The sequence below is a fragment of the Cervus canadensis genome, chromosome 33, assembly GCF_019320065.1.
Source record: "Cervus canadensis isolate Bull #8, Minnesota chromosome 33, ASM1932006v1, whole genome shotgun sequence".
NCBI classification, from domain to species: domain Eukaryota; kingdom Metazoa; phylum Chordata; class Mammalia; order Artiodactyla; family Cervidae; genus Cervus; species Cervus canadensis.
The window spans coordinates 22,265,679-22,282,899 of NC_057418.1; the positions used below are offsets into that span (position 1 = coordinate 22,265,679).

The window sequence follows — 17,221 nt, forward strand, 5'->3', positions numbered from 1 at the left end:
TTTAGGTGTTTCTGAGGTTTTAGGTGTTTCTGAGGTTTAGGTGTTTCTGAGGTTTTAGGTGTTTCTGAGGTTTTAGGTGTTTCTGAGGTTTAGGTGTTTCTGAGGTTTTAGGTGTTTCTGAGGTTTTAGGTGTTTCTGAGGTTTTAGGTGTTTCTGAGGCTTAGGGGTTCTCTGTTAGCCAGTTCAGTGCAGTCTCACTTTCTAAACGGGAAATATTAATCCAAGAGTTAATTCTCTTCAGTTTTGTTGTGCGTGAGCTACTTTAGAGCACCTGATAAGGGTCCATCTAGGTGGTGGATAGTCCTTTAACTAATATCTTTTCCAGTATGCATAATTTCCTGGTTGCAAGTCATGGAACATCTAATCTTCATCCATAAATCACTGAGATAAGATTTAGAATCAAGCTTAGAATGTCTTTTTAATAATTCAGCTAGGGGCTTCCCTGGTGGCTCCTTGGTGATGAATCTGCCTGCCAGTGCAGGAGACATAGGTTCAATCCCTGTCCGGGAAGATCCCACATGCTGCAAAACAACTAAGCTCATGGGCCACGAATACTGAGGCTGTGCTCTGGAGCCTGGGAGCCTCAACTCATACTTTTGTGTCATGACATCTAGGCAGTTAGCACTTGACTGTGGTTTCTGCATATGTATTAGTCTGCTACGTCTCTAAAGAAAAGCTACTTTTCTATACTCAGAACACCAAATATGACACCACAATGTGGATTTTAGAAAGTCTGCTCCAGGAGTCGGGATCCGACCAAACATATACTTCCGATTGTATCACAACACAGACTGTAACCAGACACCACCGACTGAGTGGTTTCAACCAGGCTTCCTGGAGGTGAGGATTTTATCACATGAATTAAGAAGAACACATTCAGCCCATAAAAGCATGCGGTAACTTAACTATACATGAAAGTGAGTGTGAACACATAAATTATGTCTCATTAAATCACATAAGTATATCCCTAATGCATTATGTTCTTAAGAGAATTTTAAAAATGCCAACCCCCGCCCCCTGCCCCAATTCCACCCTACGTGAAGGGAAGTCTGATGGAAAGAATAGAACTGGAAGTCTTAACTGATTGTGAGCAAATATTTGACTTTCGCAAATCCTCAGAATGACCAAGCAATACATCTTAAGGGCCCATCAACAGTCATGGACAGTGAAGGAATTCTTAAGCATGAGCTTCTCTAGCGTCTTGTTAAACCCACTCTGAGCAGAAGGTCGTGTATTAGATCAACAGCCAGACTGTCACCAAGGGTCAGCTTTTGCCACCCATGGTTGGTTTAACATAGTACCTTCCCATAGTCCAGGGAGAAACATCCGGATGATGGAATAGCTGTTAGAACATTGGGGAAAATGTTGAGCTAGATAATGCTATCATCAGATAAGAAAAGGTTTTTTTCATCAAAGGGCTGGGAAAGCCTGAGTAAGATCTCAGGACAACACCCCGCCCCACCACGTCTACATCTTGTACCCGGGGCCCTCAAAGGAGAAGACACTTGTCTTCATCCCCACTCCCACTGCACTGTCCTGCTGCCCACACCAGCCTCTTCTACCTCAACAACAGAGTGCTCCCAACCCTACAGGGAAGTGTGGGGGCCCAAGACCAAAACAGAACATCATCTAGGTAAAGATGGGTAAAGTGGACAGGGCCTTGGTGAGACCCGAGGCTCACCTCTCCCAAGTCCTAACCAGAACAAACCTGCCTAGGAGCCAGAGGCCAGCCAGCTTCTCACCTGCTGTGGTCCCTGATTTCTTCATAAGATTCATGATGATGAAGCAATTAGAACTAACTGGGTGATGATCAATAGGATGGATGCAGACTGGCTGATATCTGGGGCCATTATTAGTGGTTCTAAAATGAAAAAGCAAAAGCCTTGTCAAATCTAAGGATACACCTTCCTCAGCACCTGCTGTCCTTAGACAGCACACGTTCCCCATTTAGTTACTGACTCATGAGAAGCCACTGTTCAGGTCCGGGTGTGAAAAGATGAATGGGCTTGTGCTCTGTTCGTGAAGCTAATATTTCTCCTGAGTTGTGTTAGTCACTCAGTCATGTCCGACTCTTTGCAAGCTCAAGGACTGTAGCCCACCAGGCTCCTCTGTCCATGGGATTCTCCAGGCAAGAAAACTGGAGTGGGTTGCCATTTCCTACTCCAGGGGATCTTCCCAACTCAGGGATCAAATCCGGGTCTCCTGACTTGTAGGCAGATTCTTTACCGTCTGAGTCACTGAGACAGCAAATATCTATCTGATTATCTTTCAGGTGGACATGTTTACTGTGAGGAGTCCTGTTTGAGGAGGACACAATTGGGGATACTTAATTCTGTCTGGGAAGGGATAAGGGCTTCATTAAGTGACATTAGAGTTGGTTAAAGGATCAGTACAACAGAGGGGAGAGAAGGCCTGGAAACATAATGCGTATATAGACTTGGGGACCATCCAGAGTGCCGGGGGTCTGGGTCATTGGTTAATGAGGAAGGGGGCTCCTGTGCTGAGGGAGGTGGGCTGGGAAAGGAGGATGCTGGCAAGTTCTATGCTATACCCATCACTGACTCTCCAGACAGGAAGTCCACCAAGAGACCAGTCACTCCATCCATCCATCATATTTTCAGTTGCACAAACATATGTGCTCATATCCACACATGAAGGCATTAGAGCTTTGAAGAAAGCTACCACCTCTCCCACACCCCACTCAGTTACCTGTGGGCTATGGGAGCAGCATGTTCTCCCAGTGTTCCAGGAATTCCCTAAGCCAATAACTGCAGTCCCCGTTGAGATCTTCCTGAAGTACTCTGCCAGTTCCTGGTTGTTCTCCCACTCCTCCTTGAGGGCTGTGGCTCCAGGATCGAGGACTGTCCAGGTTATGCTCATGGTGTCAAGGAGGAGGGCAGTCTGTCCATTGAGGCTGAAGAGCAAGGACCCACCAGAGCATTGCTCGGCTTCACTCTGACACCACAGCCTGACCTGCAGGGAGGGAGGACATACGCCCCCCACACACAGTGAATCTTTCTGGACTCTCCACAGTCCATCCTCCCCAGTTACTCATGTGTGTCTGCACATCTAGGGGCCCGTGATCTTCTGACCATGACCTCCCTTCTTACCCATCAGGTCCACCAGGTCTCTAAGGCTGGACCGTGTTCAGTCTTTTCACGGGAAGGACCTCCCTGCATGCACTCCGCCCCTACCCCTCTCTTGCTGTCTCCAGCTCCCCACCCCTCCCATACTTACCCCTCATCTCCTTTTTGTCCAGTTTGATGACAGGCAGGACCATCCTGAGCTCTCTTCCTGCTTCTCCCACCGTTTGGCTCAATTCAGTCCACGCTTTTGTGTTGTTTACCTCCTCCCCCAGGAAACCCAAAGGTCTGACCTTATTGCTGTCACTGTCATACTGGAGGAAAGGCTTTGTGTCCACAGAGCCCTGAATTTGACACCAGGGCTGGCCAGGTCTGGACTGACATTTGACAGTGAGGTTAAGGCACAGAGAGTGGGCATCTGTGAGAGAAAACCACAGTTGTGTCTGGCAGATTCCCCTCCAGGGCCTGGTTGCTGAGGGAGAGGTCTCTATCCCAGACCCCCTCCTCTGCTGCATCCTCAGTCCTGCCTCACCTTCAACTGTCTGAGCTTTAATCTCTTGGATGCCACTGTGGATCCTTTGGATCTAATACTGTTAGCAGGAAGATTTATGTGACATATTTTTACCATCATGTACCAACTTCTGAGGCAGCAAAAACAGAAGACAATGTCTGCCTTCTAGTGGCTTAAAAATCCATCTGAACAAACAGGACTTTCAACATGAGTGGGGAAAAAAAGACCACAGAACACAGGCTACATTCAGGAGGGGCCCCGAATCATCAGGAAGGTTTTTACTGCAGAAGGAGGTGGGGTTGGCAGGAGAGGGCAAGCTACTACCGGAGCACAGGCCCAGGCACCCTGTCTTGGGCTGGAGTCCCTGCACACTGGGTGTCACCTCCTGGGCAGCCCGTCTAGCTAAACCACACCTGACCATCCTCAGAGCTGGAAGACAGGCCCCCACCAGGGTGGAGCCCCTTCCTTTCCCCTCCTCCCCTGCTCCACTCCCCCTGCCAGCGCCCCAGATCCCAGGACACTCACTGCCCAGAGTCTTCCTGGGTTCTATCAGCTGCAGTATCAGCAAAAGACGGCCTGCGGTGTGAGCTAGAGACATTCCTCCCAGCAGTTTTAGAAGAGTAAGGGGCAAATCGTAGCCTGGAGTGTGTCTGCACCTCTGTCTCCACCCACCGCCCAAAGTCTTCAGTCAGAGACTGAGGAAGCCCTGTTGAAAAACAATGCAAAGGACAATTATACCGAGGAAGTATCTTGCAAGTATTCAAATGTAATTCCTCATTAAAAACAGCAACAACCACCACAGAAAAACAGCGGTGACATTAAAAAGCAAAATTCACTTTAAATACCCCACCCTCAAAGATCCCCTAACTTTTGTGAACAAAATGCTCAGGGTCATGTTGGCTTCTCCCCTCCTTCCGACAAAGCCTCCCCCGACCCCACCTCTGCCTCCCAGCTGCATCTTTTGCTTCTTTTTCCATCTTCTGCTCAGTCATCCTGCATTTTTCTCCCTACTTCCTTCTCCATCCTAACCTGGCGGACTTTGTCTTCAGTGATCAAGATCCACTCTCACCCAATGCACCCCAGTGTTAATCCGACTGGCCGCAGGCGACCACACGTGGTCTACAATGGAAGGCGTGTGTACAAGAGTTGTGTTGGAGCCAAGGCTCCAGAGAGGCCTGATAGTAACTAAAATAGCTTTTGAAGGAGTCTTTTGGCCCTAGAAAAGAAAACAACAGTCTCAAAGGCCCTTGCTGAATCATCTAACTTTGGAGAAAACAAAACAGAACTTTAGTTCCCCCCTGATGCTCCAGGCTGGTTGCATCTATCTGGGACTTATCACCCCCTGCCCAGAAATCTTCCACCCCCTACACCTGCCCAGAAAACTTATCACCCCCTGCCCAACTACAAATGCAATCTCAACTAAAGAATACTCAAAATATCCCGCCTGATTAACGTTTCCCTTATCGCTTCCACAAACCTCCCTATAAACATGGAGCCTCCCTGATCCCTCTTGGCGCTCAGCCTGGTCTTTGGCCGACTGTTGCCCCTCCTTGCCTGAATAAAGGTAACCTACTTCTGTTGAGGTTGTCTTTCCTTTTCTGCCTTGGCCCGAACTATATCTTACAGCTTCTTGGCACGCTGCCAACTTGACAGCTAGGCTACAGGTTACTTTAAGAGTGTTCTTTTTATTCACTGCTTCCACAATAAATGTAGCAGAATCATCAAATCTATTTAATCCCAATAGGTGGGAAAAAGGTGAAATGTCCCGAGTTCCCTCCTTGAAGGAAAAGAAAGCTGAAGAATTTATGTTTTTTGCAATAGCAAGATACTGACACAAGTATTAGTATTAGGAAATAAAATGACTAAAAGAGACACTCACATAATATTTCCTTCTGTTGAAAATATTCTGAAGTTGTTTCTCTGAACACAGAAAGAATCCCTGAGTCCTGTAATAGAAGAAGATATTTTTCTCGCATTATCATCATTTTCAACAACGAGATTGCCACACGGAGGAGAGTCTGATTCTTCACAAACTAGATGAAGACAGAAAGTGTCCTATGTGTGGAGGTCTCTTGTTCAAGTAGCTGAACATTTCATTGCAGGGATTCCATCACTTAGCACCAAGAGAAAGAGGCAGAATAGATTGGTGGAAAAAAGGAGACTGAGGAGTCTGTTCACCAGACTTACCAGGACACATGAGACAATGCAGCTACTGCGTCATCATCACAGGAAGGCAGGCTCAGAACTCCTGGCTCTGACTTCTCGGCTATAAAGTAAACAGAAGGAAAACAAAGGCGGCCAAAAAGGCTGAGTCGTAGCCAGCAGAGCCCCTGTAAGGGGCATTCTGGAAACACTGTCTCCTGCAGAAAAGAAAGAGGCCTTGACCCAGGAGACTGAGGAAATCCTGTCACATTCCTGCAGCTGCCCCTCCCCAGTCCCCCCTCCAGCCCTGTCCTCACTAAGGGGCTCCTCTGTCCTTCACTCCCACCCCCATCCCAGGCCCAGCAGCTTCTTGTCACCTCCTCCTTCTGTTAGGGGAAGCACATTGATTGAAACCGCCCACCCTGGCCAGGCACCATAGTAACCATTTGCATGAGTTGTTTTTTGACAGGAGATCCTGATAAGGAATACGGAACTAATAAGCCACCACCAACCAGAAGAGCTCGGGAAAGGTCAAAAGGAGACACCGTGTGTCCGTCCACTACCCAGAATCCCTCTCGCTAGCATCCATCTTGGCTGAGCGATGCATGCACCAGCAGGAAAGACTGTGAATTAGAATGATTGGCCAAAGACCACCTGGAAACTAATCCCATCACCATAAAACCCGAGACTGTGAGCCATGTGGCAGAGCAGTTCTCCTGGGTTCCCTTACCCTCCTGCTCTCCACCCAAGTGCCCTTCCCCAAAAAATCTCTTGCTCTGTCAGCACATGTGTCTCCTCGGACAATCCTTTACTGAGTGTTAGACAAGAGCCCAGTTTCGGGCCCTGGAAGGGGTCCCCCTTTCTACAACACTTCCTTCCTGCATCACAGATTAATCCCAGGCCCTGGCACCTCCTGGGCTGCACTGTAGGTGGGACTGTGGTCGGTGATGCTGCAAGGAGAGTAAGAGTGATGCCCTTGTCCAGAGCCCAAACTCAGCAGATGCCTCCTCGCCCCCCTGACCCAGGAACCCCTACTGTGCAGACAGTTTACACCCATCACATGGAGGCCCCAGTGATAGATCCCCAGGCGAGATGGGGGAATGGAGGAGCCCCGTCCTCAGGGGCTCTGACAGCTGATGGGGGAGCGAGGTTTCCAACACAGTCAGTCAGTCCTGCTGGGACATAGAGACGGTGACATGAGGATGGAGTCCTCAGGAGCTGATAGCAGAGGTGGTGTTGACAGATTTCCAGAAGGAGGATTGGTAATATTGAGAAGAAGATTCAGGAAAGAGTGTACAGTGAGAAATAAATCCCAGAAATCAAAAAGATGTCTACAGGTTTGGGATCGGCAAAAATCCATGTTCAGTAGTACAAAGGCCTGTGCTTTGAGGACCAACGTCAGGAGGTGGAAGAGGAAGGAGATGACAGAGCATCCGGGGCCATTGTTCTCCCAGGACAACTCACTTTATTAATTTATTTTTTACATTCTCTTATTTTATGTTTATTAACACCAAAAACATTGTGTATTGGGGTACAGCCATTAACAATGTCATGATAGTTTCAGGTGAACCGTGAAGGGATTCAGCCATAGATATACATGTGCCCCTTCTCCCCTAAACCCCTCTCCCATCCAGGCTAGCACATAACATTGAGTAGAGTTCCATGTGCTATATTGTGGGAGCTGGTTGGTTATCCATTTTACATATAGCACTGTGTACATGACCTTCCCAAAGTCCCTAACTATGCCTTCGCCCGGGGAACCATAGCTTGTTTTCTAAGTCTGTGAGTTTCTTTCTGTTTTGTAAGTTCCTTTGTACTATTTCTTTTTAGATTCCACATATAAGGCATGTCATATGATATTTCTCCTTCTCTTTCTGACTTACATCACTCAATATGAGACTCTCTAGGGCCATCCATGTTTCAGGAACAGCTCACTTTAGATGGATCACTTTGCTAAAACACACACATACACACAGACACACAGACACACACAGAGGTTTGGTCCACATCACCTTGCGTGGACTGCCACGTCCTTATACTCGTCTCACCTGTGCTCTTCAGCATTTCCTCCCAGCGCACCATGAAATTCTTACACCAGGCCCGACAGTCTCCCATGGAGACCCTTTGCAAGAAGTCGGTAACAGCTCTGTCATTTTCCCACTTCTCTTTCATATGACTCCATCCAGAATGACCCACGCTCCAGCGTCCATTCTCTGAATCAAAGAGGAGACACATTTGGCCATTCAAACCAAACTGCCAGGATCCATTGATGTGTCCATTCTCTCCACACTGGCATGTCATCCTGGCCTGCAGGGTCAGAGGGCCTGACCCACCGAGGAAAAGAAACAACAGCTCAGCCTCTGGACTTGACAAATTCCTTGCCTCACCTTGGTCCACCTCCCCTGGACCCGCCTAATCTGGCCCTGTTGTTTCCTCCAAGGCCCACTTCTTCCACTGGACTACTAGGGCAGGACCAATATCCAACTGAATTTTTCACCCATAAACAATGGATGCAGCTAAGCCCCCAGTCTGCTCCTTCAGTATGTGGACATCCTAACTCACCCCTGGACTCAATGGACATGAGTTTGACTTGATGGACATGAGTTTGAACAACTTCTGGGAGTTGGTGAAGAACAGGGAACCCTGCCATGCTGCAGTCCATGGGGTTGCTAAGAGTGGGACACGACTGAGCGACTGACCTGAACTGAATTGAACTCACCTCTGGCTGTGTGTTTCTCCAGTATGACGTCAGACAATTGCCCCTTGAGAAAGTCCCCAATGTCTCTCAGTGTTTCTGTCTGTATTTCCCAAGTGTGCGTAGCTTTCACCTCTTCTCCCAATGGACTTGTGGATTGGATCTTGGCACCACCACAGTCATACGAGAGAAAAACATTCTCATCTACCTGGCCTTGAACCACACACCACGGCTCTCCAGGTCTGGGCTGAGGATCAATGGTGAAGTTGTAGCAAAGAGAGTGAGCGTCTGTGAAGGAAAACACAGGTGAGGGCAGGGTTGGGAGAAGAACACCCCTTACCTCCTCCCCCACTTATATGAGAGCAGAGTACAGCTGCAGGGCTGGGTGGGCAGAGCAGGAAGGCCCCCCTGCCCGCCAACACCACCTACAGGCTGAGCAAGCAGAGAAACCACATAGCATTATCTCTACTCTGCTCCTAAGGCCAACACAGAACCCCAAGCTGCAGAAAGGAGAATTCACAATTAGGGGTGACAGGACTTAGCAAGGCCAGGGAGATGCTGCTGACCTACAACTAGGAAGAGTCTTGGAAGCCTGGAGAAAGGCCTGGCCCACCTGGCTTGAAAGAGAAAATCCAGAACTTCTGAGGCAGGTGGTAGAGGAGGGGATTAAAGGCTCAGAGAAGTGAATCTGCCAGGGTGGACATGGTATGAAAGGGCAGGAAGGTGTGCGGTCCACCAGGTTCTATGGAGCCCGAGAGGAAAGAGTGGATGAGAAGCATCTCCAATAGCTCCAGGATGACTCTTGCTGAAGGTCACTGATGGTGGTAGCAGATGGTGTACCTGTGGGCTTCCAACAGGAGTAAGGATGGACAAGGTGGAAAGAGCTGATGCCAGGGGGAGTGCTCTATTTCAGAAACACAGTAGATGCAGTGGTCAAAGTGACTAGAGAGTCCCAGTGTAGCCAGGCCTGACTGCAGAGAGTGCGATGCTGGCTCATAGCACAGGGTGACCCTAGAGGCAAACGGATGAGCAGCGAGTACTGTTTAAAACTACACGATGGAAAGGAAAAATTAAAAAAAAAAAGCAAAAACCAGAAACAAACACAAGGCTGGATGTTCAGGAAGCTGAATGCAAACATCCCAACAAAATGTCTAGATCATTTGTGCACTATCCAGCACTGAGTCAGGTCTTATATTCAGAATCCATTACTAGAGACAGAGATGCCAGGCACCAGGAAGGAGGGCCCTCTTATCACCACAGCGAGTGCACAAGTCCTTCTGGCCTTTGGAAGCCACATGGTCAGTGACTGGGGTAAGTGTATACCTGGCAGAGAAGCCACCCCCACGTTCATAAGGACCTCGAGTGGGGCTGACATCGTGTCCAGCAATCTGAAACATCATCATGGCCGCCTGTGATTACTGTGGTGCCTGAGGTCTGTGGTTAGGAATACACATCTGTCCCACGTGCTGCCCACAGGAGTGTCACCCATCCACCGATCCTCATAGTGCTCATTTCACATCCACTGCATTTCATATGAATGAAAAATCTTCACAGTTAGTAAATTACCATGAGGGCTAACATAGAAGTGATTTCCAAGTTCACACTTCTGACACTGACCTTTATCCCCCAATAATATGTGTAAACAATGTCATATCCTGGAGAAAATGACAGAGAGGAGTACCAACCTACAACCTCTCCAGGGCTGCAGGAGTATCATCCCTATCCTATCTCCATTTAATTCCCAGTGTGGCCATTGATTTCTATAATTGTACATATGGCATAATTCAGGCTCTGAAGACCATAGTTTTCTGTTACAACTGCTGTCCTAGCACAAAAGCAGTCACAGACAATTGGTGAACGATGACCTGCTTCTTGGGCAGATGACCCAGCAGAACCTGTGACGTCAGAGGTATCTGTGGTCAGAAAGGCGCTATGTGCCGAATATGGCATTTTACTTGGAGGGTCACAACACAGACCCTTTATGTCCTGAAGCAAGGCCAAGCGATGTGCAGTGGGGAATACTACACCATATAAATGTGGCTCCTAGTATGGTCCTGGGTGCTGGTAGAGATGAGGCCTCTGGTCATTAAATGTCCATCATTGTCCATCATGATCTGGGTTCATCAATCCCTAATCATTAGTTCAGATAGACCAACCATCATAGGATTGAAGTGATATTGTGGTTTGGCATAAGAAGGGCCAGAGGCAGCAAAAAAAGAGAGAGCAGCAGGTGGCCTAGCCCTGACATCAGAATTGTTTAGGACTAATATTTTCCAGGGCCTGCCCTGGTGGCTCAGCGGTAAGGAATCTGTTTGCAATTTCGGACCTGGAGTAGAGGTGGGATCTATGCCTGGGTGAGAGAAGATCCCATGGAGGAGGGCATGGCAACCCACTCCAGTGCTCTTGCCTGGAGAATCTCTTGGACAGAGAATCCTGGTGGGCTATAGTCCACAGGATCATAAAGAGTTGGGCATGACTGAAGCGACTTAGCGTGCACACACTACTCTCTGCTCATGCCTGTGGTTTCATGCAGTGTCTCCTGTATCTCCATGGACCAAGGAAGCCACTCTAGAGCAGAGGCTGTCAGGGGATATTAGCCCATATCTGCTGGACGCACACCGCTTTCACATTCACACCACCCGGAACCTACAAGGTAGGACAGAGCAAGTGTTTGTTTCCCCAACAGGCAGCTAAGGCATCCCTTGCACTAGTCTGTGGGGGATGAGTCATCTGTTACTGTTTTGTGACCCAGGGCAGTCACATGGTTCTTTTGGTTTTTTCATGTCGTCTTTGCCTACTCTTGTACCACAAATGTGGAGATGTATAATGCACACAGACACCAAAGAACCTGTCTACACCAACAGATTTACTGTCTTTTGAAGAAAAGGTTCTCCAACTCCTGTCTTAAATAATAGCTATTATAGGCCACTGTCTCCATAGTCTCAGAGAAGATGAATGTCAGACCGAAGGGTAGAAGGTGCCCTGTGTCTCACACTTTGGGAAACTCTTCTCCCAACTCTCCTGCTTTATGTCCTGGGGGCCAGGCTGGGAGGCTTCTGCTGGGGTGAATTCTCAGGCAAGAGGATAGGGTGCCAGTTGACAGAGGGCAGTCTTAGGATCCCTTCACAGATGGGAAGTTGTTGGAGGCCCTGAAGTTCTTGGGACGGGGAGGGATATGAAAAAATAGTGTTGTAACCAAGCAGGACTCTAAGGAGGCTTCCTAGGCCAGACTCCACCCATCTCCCCGCCCCTCCCTCCTGCACTGACCCCCCGTCCCCCGCCCAGGTGTCGGACTCCATAGACCCTTGTCCATCTCTGCCCCCACCTCCCCTGCGGCCAACGCAACTGGTCAGACTCCTCCCGGCCTTCTGAACCCCGTGGGTTCGGTCCCTCGGAAGCGGCCGCCACCTTTCCTGCACCCGCTTCAGTGGCTCCGAATTCTCCACGTGGGGGTCGAGAGGCTGCAGCAGCATTTCGTGACGCCGCCCTGGCTCTCGCGTCTTCCAGCCTCCCCTCCTTTCCTCTTGGGATTCCTTTTTCACCCAGATCTTGTCTCTTCCCTGCCGGGGGACGGCACCAGCCGCGAGTGGGGGCGGGGAGCAGGAGCCCAGCGGGAAAGGAGCGCGCGGAGCTTTAAAAGCAGGAGGCGGTCCGGCCGCGGCGTTTCCTGAACCGCCTCGGACACCCCCATCCCTCTCGGGTCTTAAGGCCCCGTGTCCGCTCCCCGCAGGTTAATCCCCGAGCTCATCGCCTCCCGCCGGGCAGAACATGAGAGGCAGGAGCAGAACCAGAGCCGGGAAACCAAGAGGCGCTCCGGGTCCAGCCGTCCAGTCCATCCCCACCTGGAAACTGGTTGGATCCGACTTCGCGAGAAGCTGTGTATAGCTCGCCCCGCATTTCAGTCCACTCTTCGCCCGGGCCTCCTCCCCGGGTCACTGACGCCGGCAGTAGCGCCCCCTCCTGACGCACTCCTTGCTCCTCCTGTCCCTCAGCGTTTTTTTTCTCCCCCGAGTCCTTCCGGCCCCTCAGCCCTCCTGCCCATTCCCGCCTGCAGTCTTCCTGTGGTCGCTCAGTCGTGTCTGACTCTTGCGACCCGGAGGTCTGGACCCGTCTCCTCTGTCCGTGGGGATTCTCCAGGCAAGAGTCCTTCAGTGGGTCGCCATGCCCTCCTCCTTGGGGTCTTCCTGACCCTGGGATCGAGGCCGGACCCTGGGATTGCAGGCAGAGGCTTTACTGACTGAGCTTCGAGGGAAGCCCTGCTTTTCTTAAAAGACTCGATTCCCCTTCACCCCCCGCCCCAAACACGCCACCCCCACCGGAGAACTCTGCGGGTCTCTTGAAAGGGCCTGGAGACAGCCCTTAACTGCCGTGTCATCAGCAATATACTTTCTAGTAGTTTCTGTCCCAGAGTAGTCCTAGACCTTTTGTGAGCCGAGGTAATTGCTCATTAGAAGAAGTTTGAGGACTGAGGCCAGAACCCGATTTTCCAGGTTCCCGTGGAGACAGGGAGCCTGTGCTGCCCCCGGGCGCCCCCTGGCGGTCTCTTCCGGCTGCTTGTTCTAATCGGATGCGTTTCTGCAAGCTAAGTTGCTTCAGCTGTCTGAGTCCTAGTGCCCCATGGACTTTAGCCCGCCAGGCTCCTCTGTCCACGGGGATTCTCTAGGCAAGAATAGTGGAGTGGACTGCAATGCTCTCCTCCAGGGGATCTACACTGGTAGCCTGTGTGATCCATTTTCTTCCCCCTCATACTTTACTTTTAGGCAGTGTCCAAGCAGCATTGAGCATCTCACGTTCAAATCTCAGGGCTATCCGCTGATGAAGAGTGAGATCATCCATCACTCGTTGGGACTGACAAGACCTCCTAATTCTTGGGAAGTGGGTCTACCAATAACATTGAGAGGTCAACGTCTGTGACAGAGTGCCCCATCTCTCTGTTATCATGGGGCTCTTGGCCTTTGCTAGCTTCAGGGGTGACTGAGCCCTGACCTCGGACGGTCGTGCTGACCCCTCAGCACGGGCATGCTCCATTTCATGTCTTGTCACTGAGTGAGGCTGGCTTCCCTATTGATAGATGTGGAAATGGATGCCAGCAGAGTTTTAGGGAAGTAACAAGAGCAATCAGGTGGAGTTTCATGTTCTTGGAAGTATGCTCCTTGTCAACACTCATTAAAATCACCTCCTGTTGATTCCACTCCCATCTGGGGTCTATTCTGTGTCCAGGTGGCAGGAGCCGCACAGGTTGGGGTGGCTAGGCCTGTCCAGAGAGGCCCGTCGTCCCCCACCTGGCTGTCCTGACCAGGACTCTAACGCTGTCCTTCTGTCTTTCTCCTGCTCTCCTAGTCACTTGCCTCTTCACCAGCCTCCTCCACTGGGGCTACGTGCTCCCCATGTTGCCTCTTCCAGAGATTAAACCCAGGCCCCTGTCCCCCAGGCCTATGCGTGAGAGTCTTCCCCTGACACATCCATCACCTGAACCCACCAAGTTGCTGCCCCACCCAAGCCTGTGTCCAGTCCTCCTCCCAGCCCCCATGTGTCTCTTGTCCCCAAATTGTTACACACCAGGCTCTTGGACTCCTTAATCAATAGAAATCAATCAGAGGAAAGACGATAGAAATAAATCAAATTTCTTAATCAAAAGAAATTGAGGCAAGGCTTTATTGGGGCTCTTGCTGCAGCAGAGGGGAGCGAGAACAAATGACAGGTTCCTTCCTTGCTCGCTCCCCGAGGTGGTGGGGCGAGCTGGTTCCTTCTATGGGGTGAGGGGAGGGGTGTGCCCAGGGGTCAGACAGAGGGGTGGCTTAGGTGACCTGCTGATCCCTTAAATGTTGTTGTGTGCTGGGGGCATGTGAGGCATGCTGCTTTTGCTCTGGGCTCTTCAAAAGTGGCAGTTGGGTTTTTCATCTCTCTTTCATCTTTTCCCCAGAATTTGCTCCAAATACTCAACTAAAAGACAGTCTAGTTTTAAAAGACTTTATGCTTTATTGGGTGTAGCTGATTAACAAACAGTGTTGGGATAGTTTCAGGTGAACAGCTAAGGGACTCAGCCGTGTACATACATGTATCCATTCTCCCCAGACTCCGCTCCTGACAGGCAGCCACGATAACACTGAGCAGAGTTGTGGGTTTGATCTCTGTGCTGGGAAAATCCCTGGAGAAGGAAAGGCCAACCCACTCCAGTATTCTTGCTGGAAAATTCCATGGACAGAGGAGCTGGCAGGGTACACTCCATGAGGACAGAAAGAGTTGGACACACAGAGTGTGCACACACAGACACACCATATGCCATACATAGGTCCTTGATGGTTATCCATTTTAAGTAGAGCAGTGTGTACATGACCTTCCCAAACTCCCTAACTATCCCTTTCTGCCTCCTTCCCCCAGCAACTGAAAGTTCACTCTTTAAATATGGGAGTCTGTTTCTGAGAATGCAAAACATCCTTATTGCTGATATGAAGAAAGTTTTGTGGGTCTGGATAGAAGATCCAACCAGCAACAATATTTTCTGAGATCAAAGCCCTAACTCTCTTAATTTCTATGAAGGCTAAGAGAGGTAAAAAAGCTGCAGAACAAAAATTTGAAGATAGCAGGGGCGTGGTTCATGAAGCTTATGGAAAGAAGCTATCTCCATAAAATAAAGTGCAGAGTGTAGTACAAGACCTGACAGAGAAGCTGCCGCAAGTTATCCAAGAGATATAGCTGAGATAATCTATGAAGGTGACCTACTAAGTTAGACATTTGCAGTGCAGACAAAAGGGCCACCTATTGGAAGAAGATGCCCACCAGGACTTTGATACCTGGAGAGGAGTAGTCAATGCCTGGCTTCAAAGATTCCAAGAACAGGCTGATTCTCTTGACAAGGACTGTTTGCAGCAGATTACTGGAAGTCGATGGTCATTTATCACTTAGAAAATTCTAAGACCCTTTAGAGTTAGGCTGAATCTGTTCTGCCTGTGCTCTGTAAATGAAACAATGAGGCCTGGATGACAGCCTATCTGTTTACAACATTGGTGGCCAAATATTTCAAGTCCACGATGGAGATCTACTGCTCAGAAAGAAAGATTCCTTTCAAGATATTACTGCTGATTGACAAAGCATCCAAGAATCTGATGGAGAAGTACAATGAGATCCATGTTATTTTCATGGATGCCAACACTGGTAAAGAGTACTGCATGCTACGGATAAATCTGTGAAAAGAAGAGTCATAGGATGTGGAAAACCTCATTGTTGTCCTCTTTTCAGAAATTGCCCTGCCCACCCTAACCTTCAGCAACCACCACCCTGATCAGGCAGCAGACATCGGCACTGAGACAAGACCCTCCACCAGCAAAAACATTTTACCTCGTGAAAGCACAGATGATGCTCAAACAACTTTATTTTAGAAACACAGCATTGTTGATTAAACTCAGTATATTATTTATCTAGTCATAAAGCTATTGCACACTTAACAGACTCAGACAGTGTCAACAAAGCCATATACAAAGTGGGAAATGAAAGTTTGTTTGATTCTCTTTATTATGATATTCAATTTATTGCCCTGGTCTGGAACCCAAGCTGGACTATCTCTGAGGTTTTGCTATATCTACATGACTTTTGGTCCACATTTTCCATTTGGAACTAACACTGGGTTGACTGTGTAGTAGGATGAGTGAATGATCTACCGTTGAGATACAGTGAAATAGACATCTCAGGACATTATTCAATTTTACTCCTCCAAACGATGTGAGAAAATTCCTGTTATTGCATTTCTGGTACCCCTTGATCCTGATTTATTAAAAAGGCTGTCATTTATATCAATATGTGAGGATATCCCAGCAGCTTTTTTGTCAGGTTGACTATTCAGGATATGTTCAAACCTTTCACAGGTTTACACTTCTGTGAAGACCTACATGACCTTCTAGAACTAACACCAAAAAAGATGTCCTTTTGATCATAGGGGACTGGAATGAAAAAGTAGGAAGTCAAGAGATTCCTGGAGGAACAGGCAAGTTTGGCTTAGGTGTATAAAATGAAGGAAGGAAAAGGTTATTTGAGTTTGCCAAGAGAACACGCTAGTCCTAGGAAAAACACCCTTCCAATAAAACGAGAGATGACTCTACACATGGACATCAGCAGGTGGTCAATACTGAAGTCAGACAGGTAATATTCCTTGTAGCCAAAGGTGGAGAACCTCTATACAGTTAGCAAAAGCAAGACCGGGAGCTGACTGTGGCTCAGATCATGAGTTCATTATGGTAAAATTCAGACTTAAATTGAAGAAAGTAGGAAGAAAGTAGGAAAAACCACTAGGCCATTCAGCTATGACCTGAATCAAATCTCTTCTATTATACAGTGGAAGTGACAAATAGCTTCAAAGCATTATATCTGGTACACAGAGTGCCTGAAGAACTATGGATGCAGGTTCATGACGTCATACAGAAAGTGCTGACCAAAACCATCCCCAGGAAAAAGAAATGCAAGAAGGCAAAATGGTTGTCTGAGGAGGCCTTACAAATAGCTGAGAAAAGAAGAGATGCGAAAGGAAAAGGAGAAAAGGAAAGATCTATCTATCTGAATGCAGAATGCCCAAGAATAGCAAGGAGAGATAAGAAAGGCTTCCTAGATGATCAATGCAAATAGAGGAAAACAATAGAAAGGGAAAGACTAGAGATCTCTTCAAGAAAATTGGAGATACCATGGGAATATTTCATGTAAAGATGGACACAATAAAGGACAGAAACAGCAAGAACTTAACAGAAGCAGAAGAGATGAAAAAGGGGTGGCAAAAATAGACAGAAGAAGTATACAAAAAAG

The 17,221-nt window shown here is 48.6% G+C and overlaps 2 protein-coding genes and 1 long non-coding RNA gene across 3 annotated transcripts in view; all 3 read right to left on the reverse strand.

The window, feature by feature from the left end:
• The window catches only part of LOC122433852 (retinoic acid early transcript 1E-like), a 90,817-nt gene that overhangs the window by 50,956 nt on the left and 22,640 nt on the right, over window positions 1-17,221 (reverse strand). The gene's annotated exons all lie outside the window — the stretch shown is intronic.
• LOC122433876 lies at window positions 2,716-4,683 on the reverse strand. Its single transcript, XR_006267197.1, has 4 exons — window positions 4,624-4,683; window positions 4,120-4,300; window positions 3,238-3,501; window positions 2,716-2,973 (listed from the first exon to the last, which is right to left on the reverse strand). It is a non-coding gene; the product is annotated as an uncharacterized LOC122433876 (long non-coding RNA).
• Window positions 7,563-12,703, reverse strand: LOC122433863 (UL16-binding protein 1-like). The gene is made up of 3 exons (XM_043456841.1): window positions 12,180-12,703; window positions 8,456-8,719; window positions 7,563-8,060 (listed from the first exon to the last, which is right to left on the reverse strand). The coding sequence occupies exons 1-3, from the start codon at window positions 12,265-12,267 to the stop codon at window positions 7,690-7,692; spliced, it is 723 nt and encodes a 240-aa protein (XP_043312776.1). The 5' UTR covers window positions 12,268-12,703; the 3' UTR covers window positions 7,563-7,689.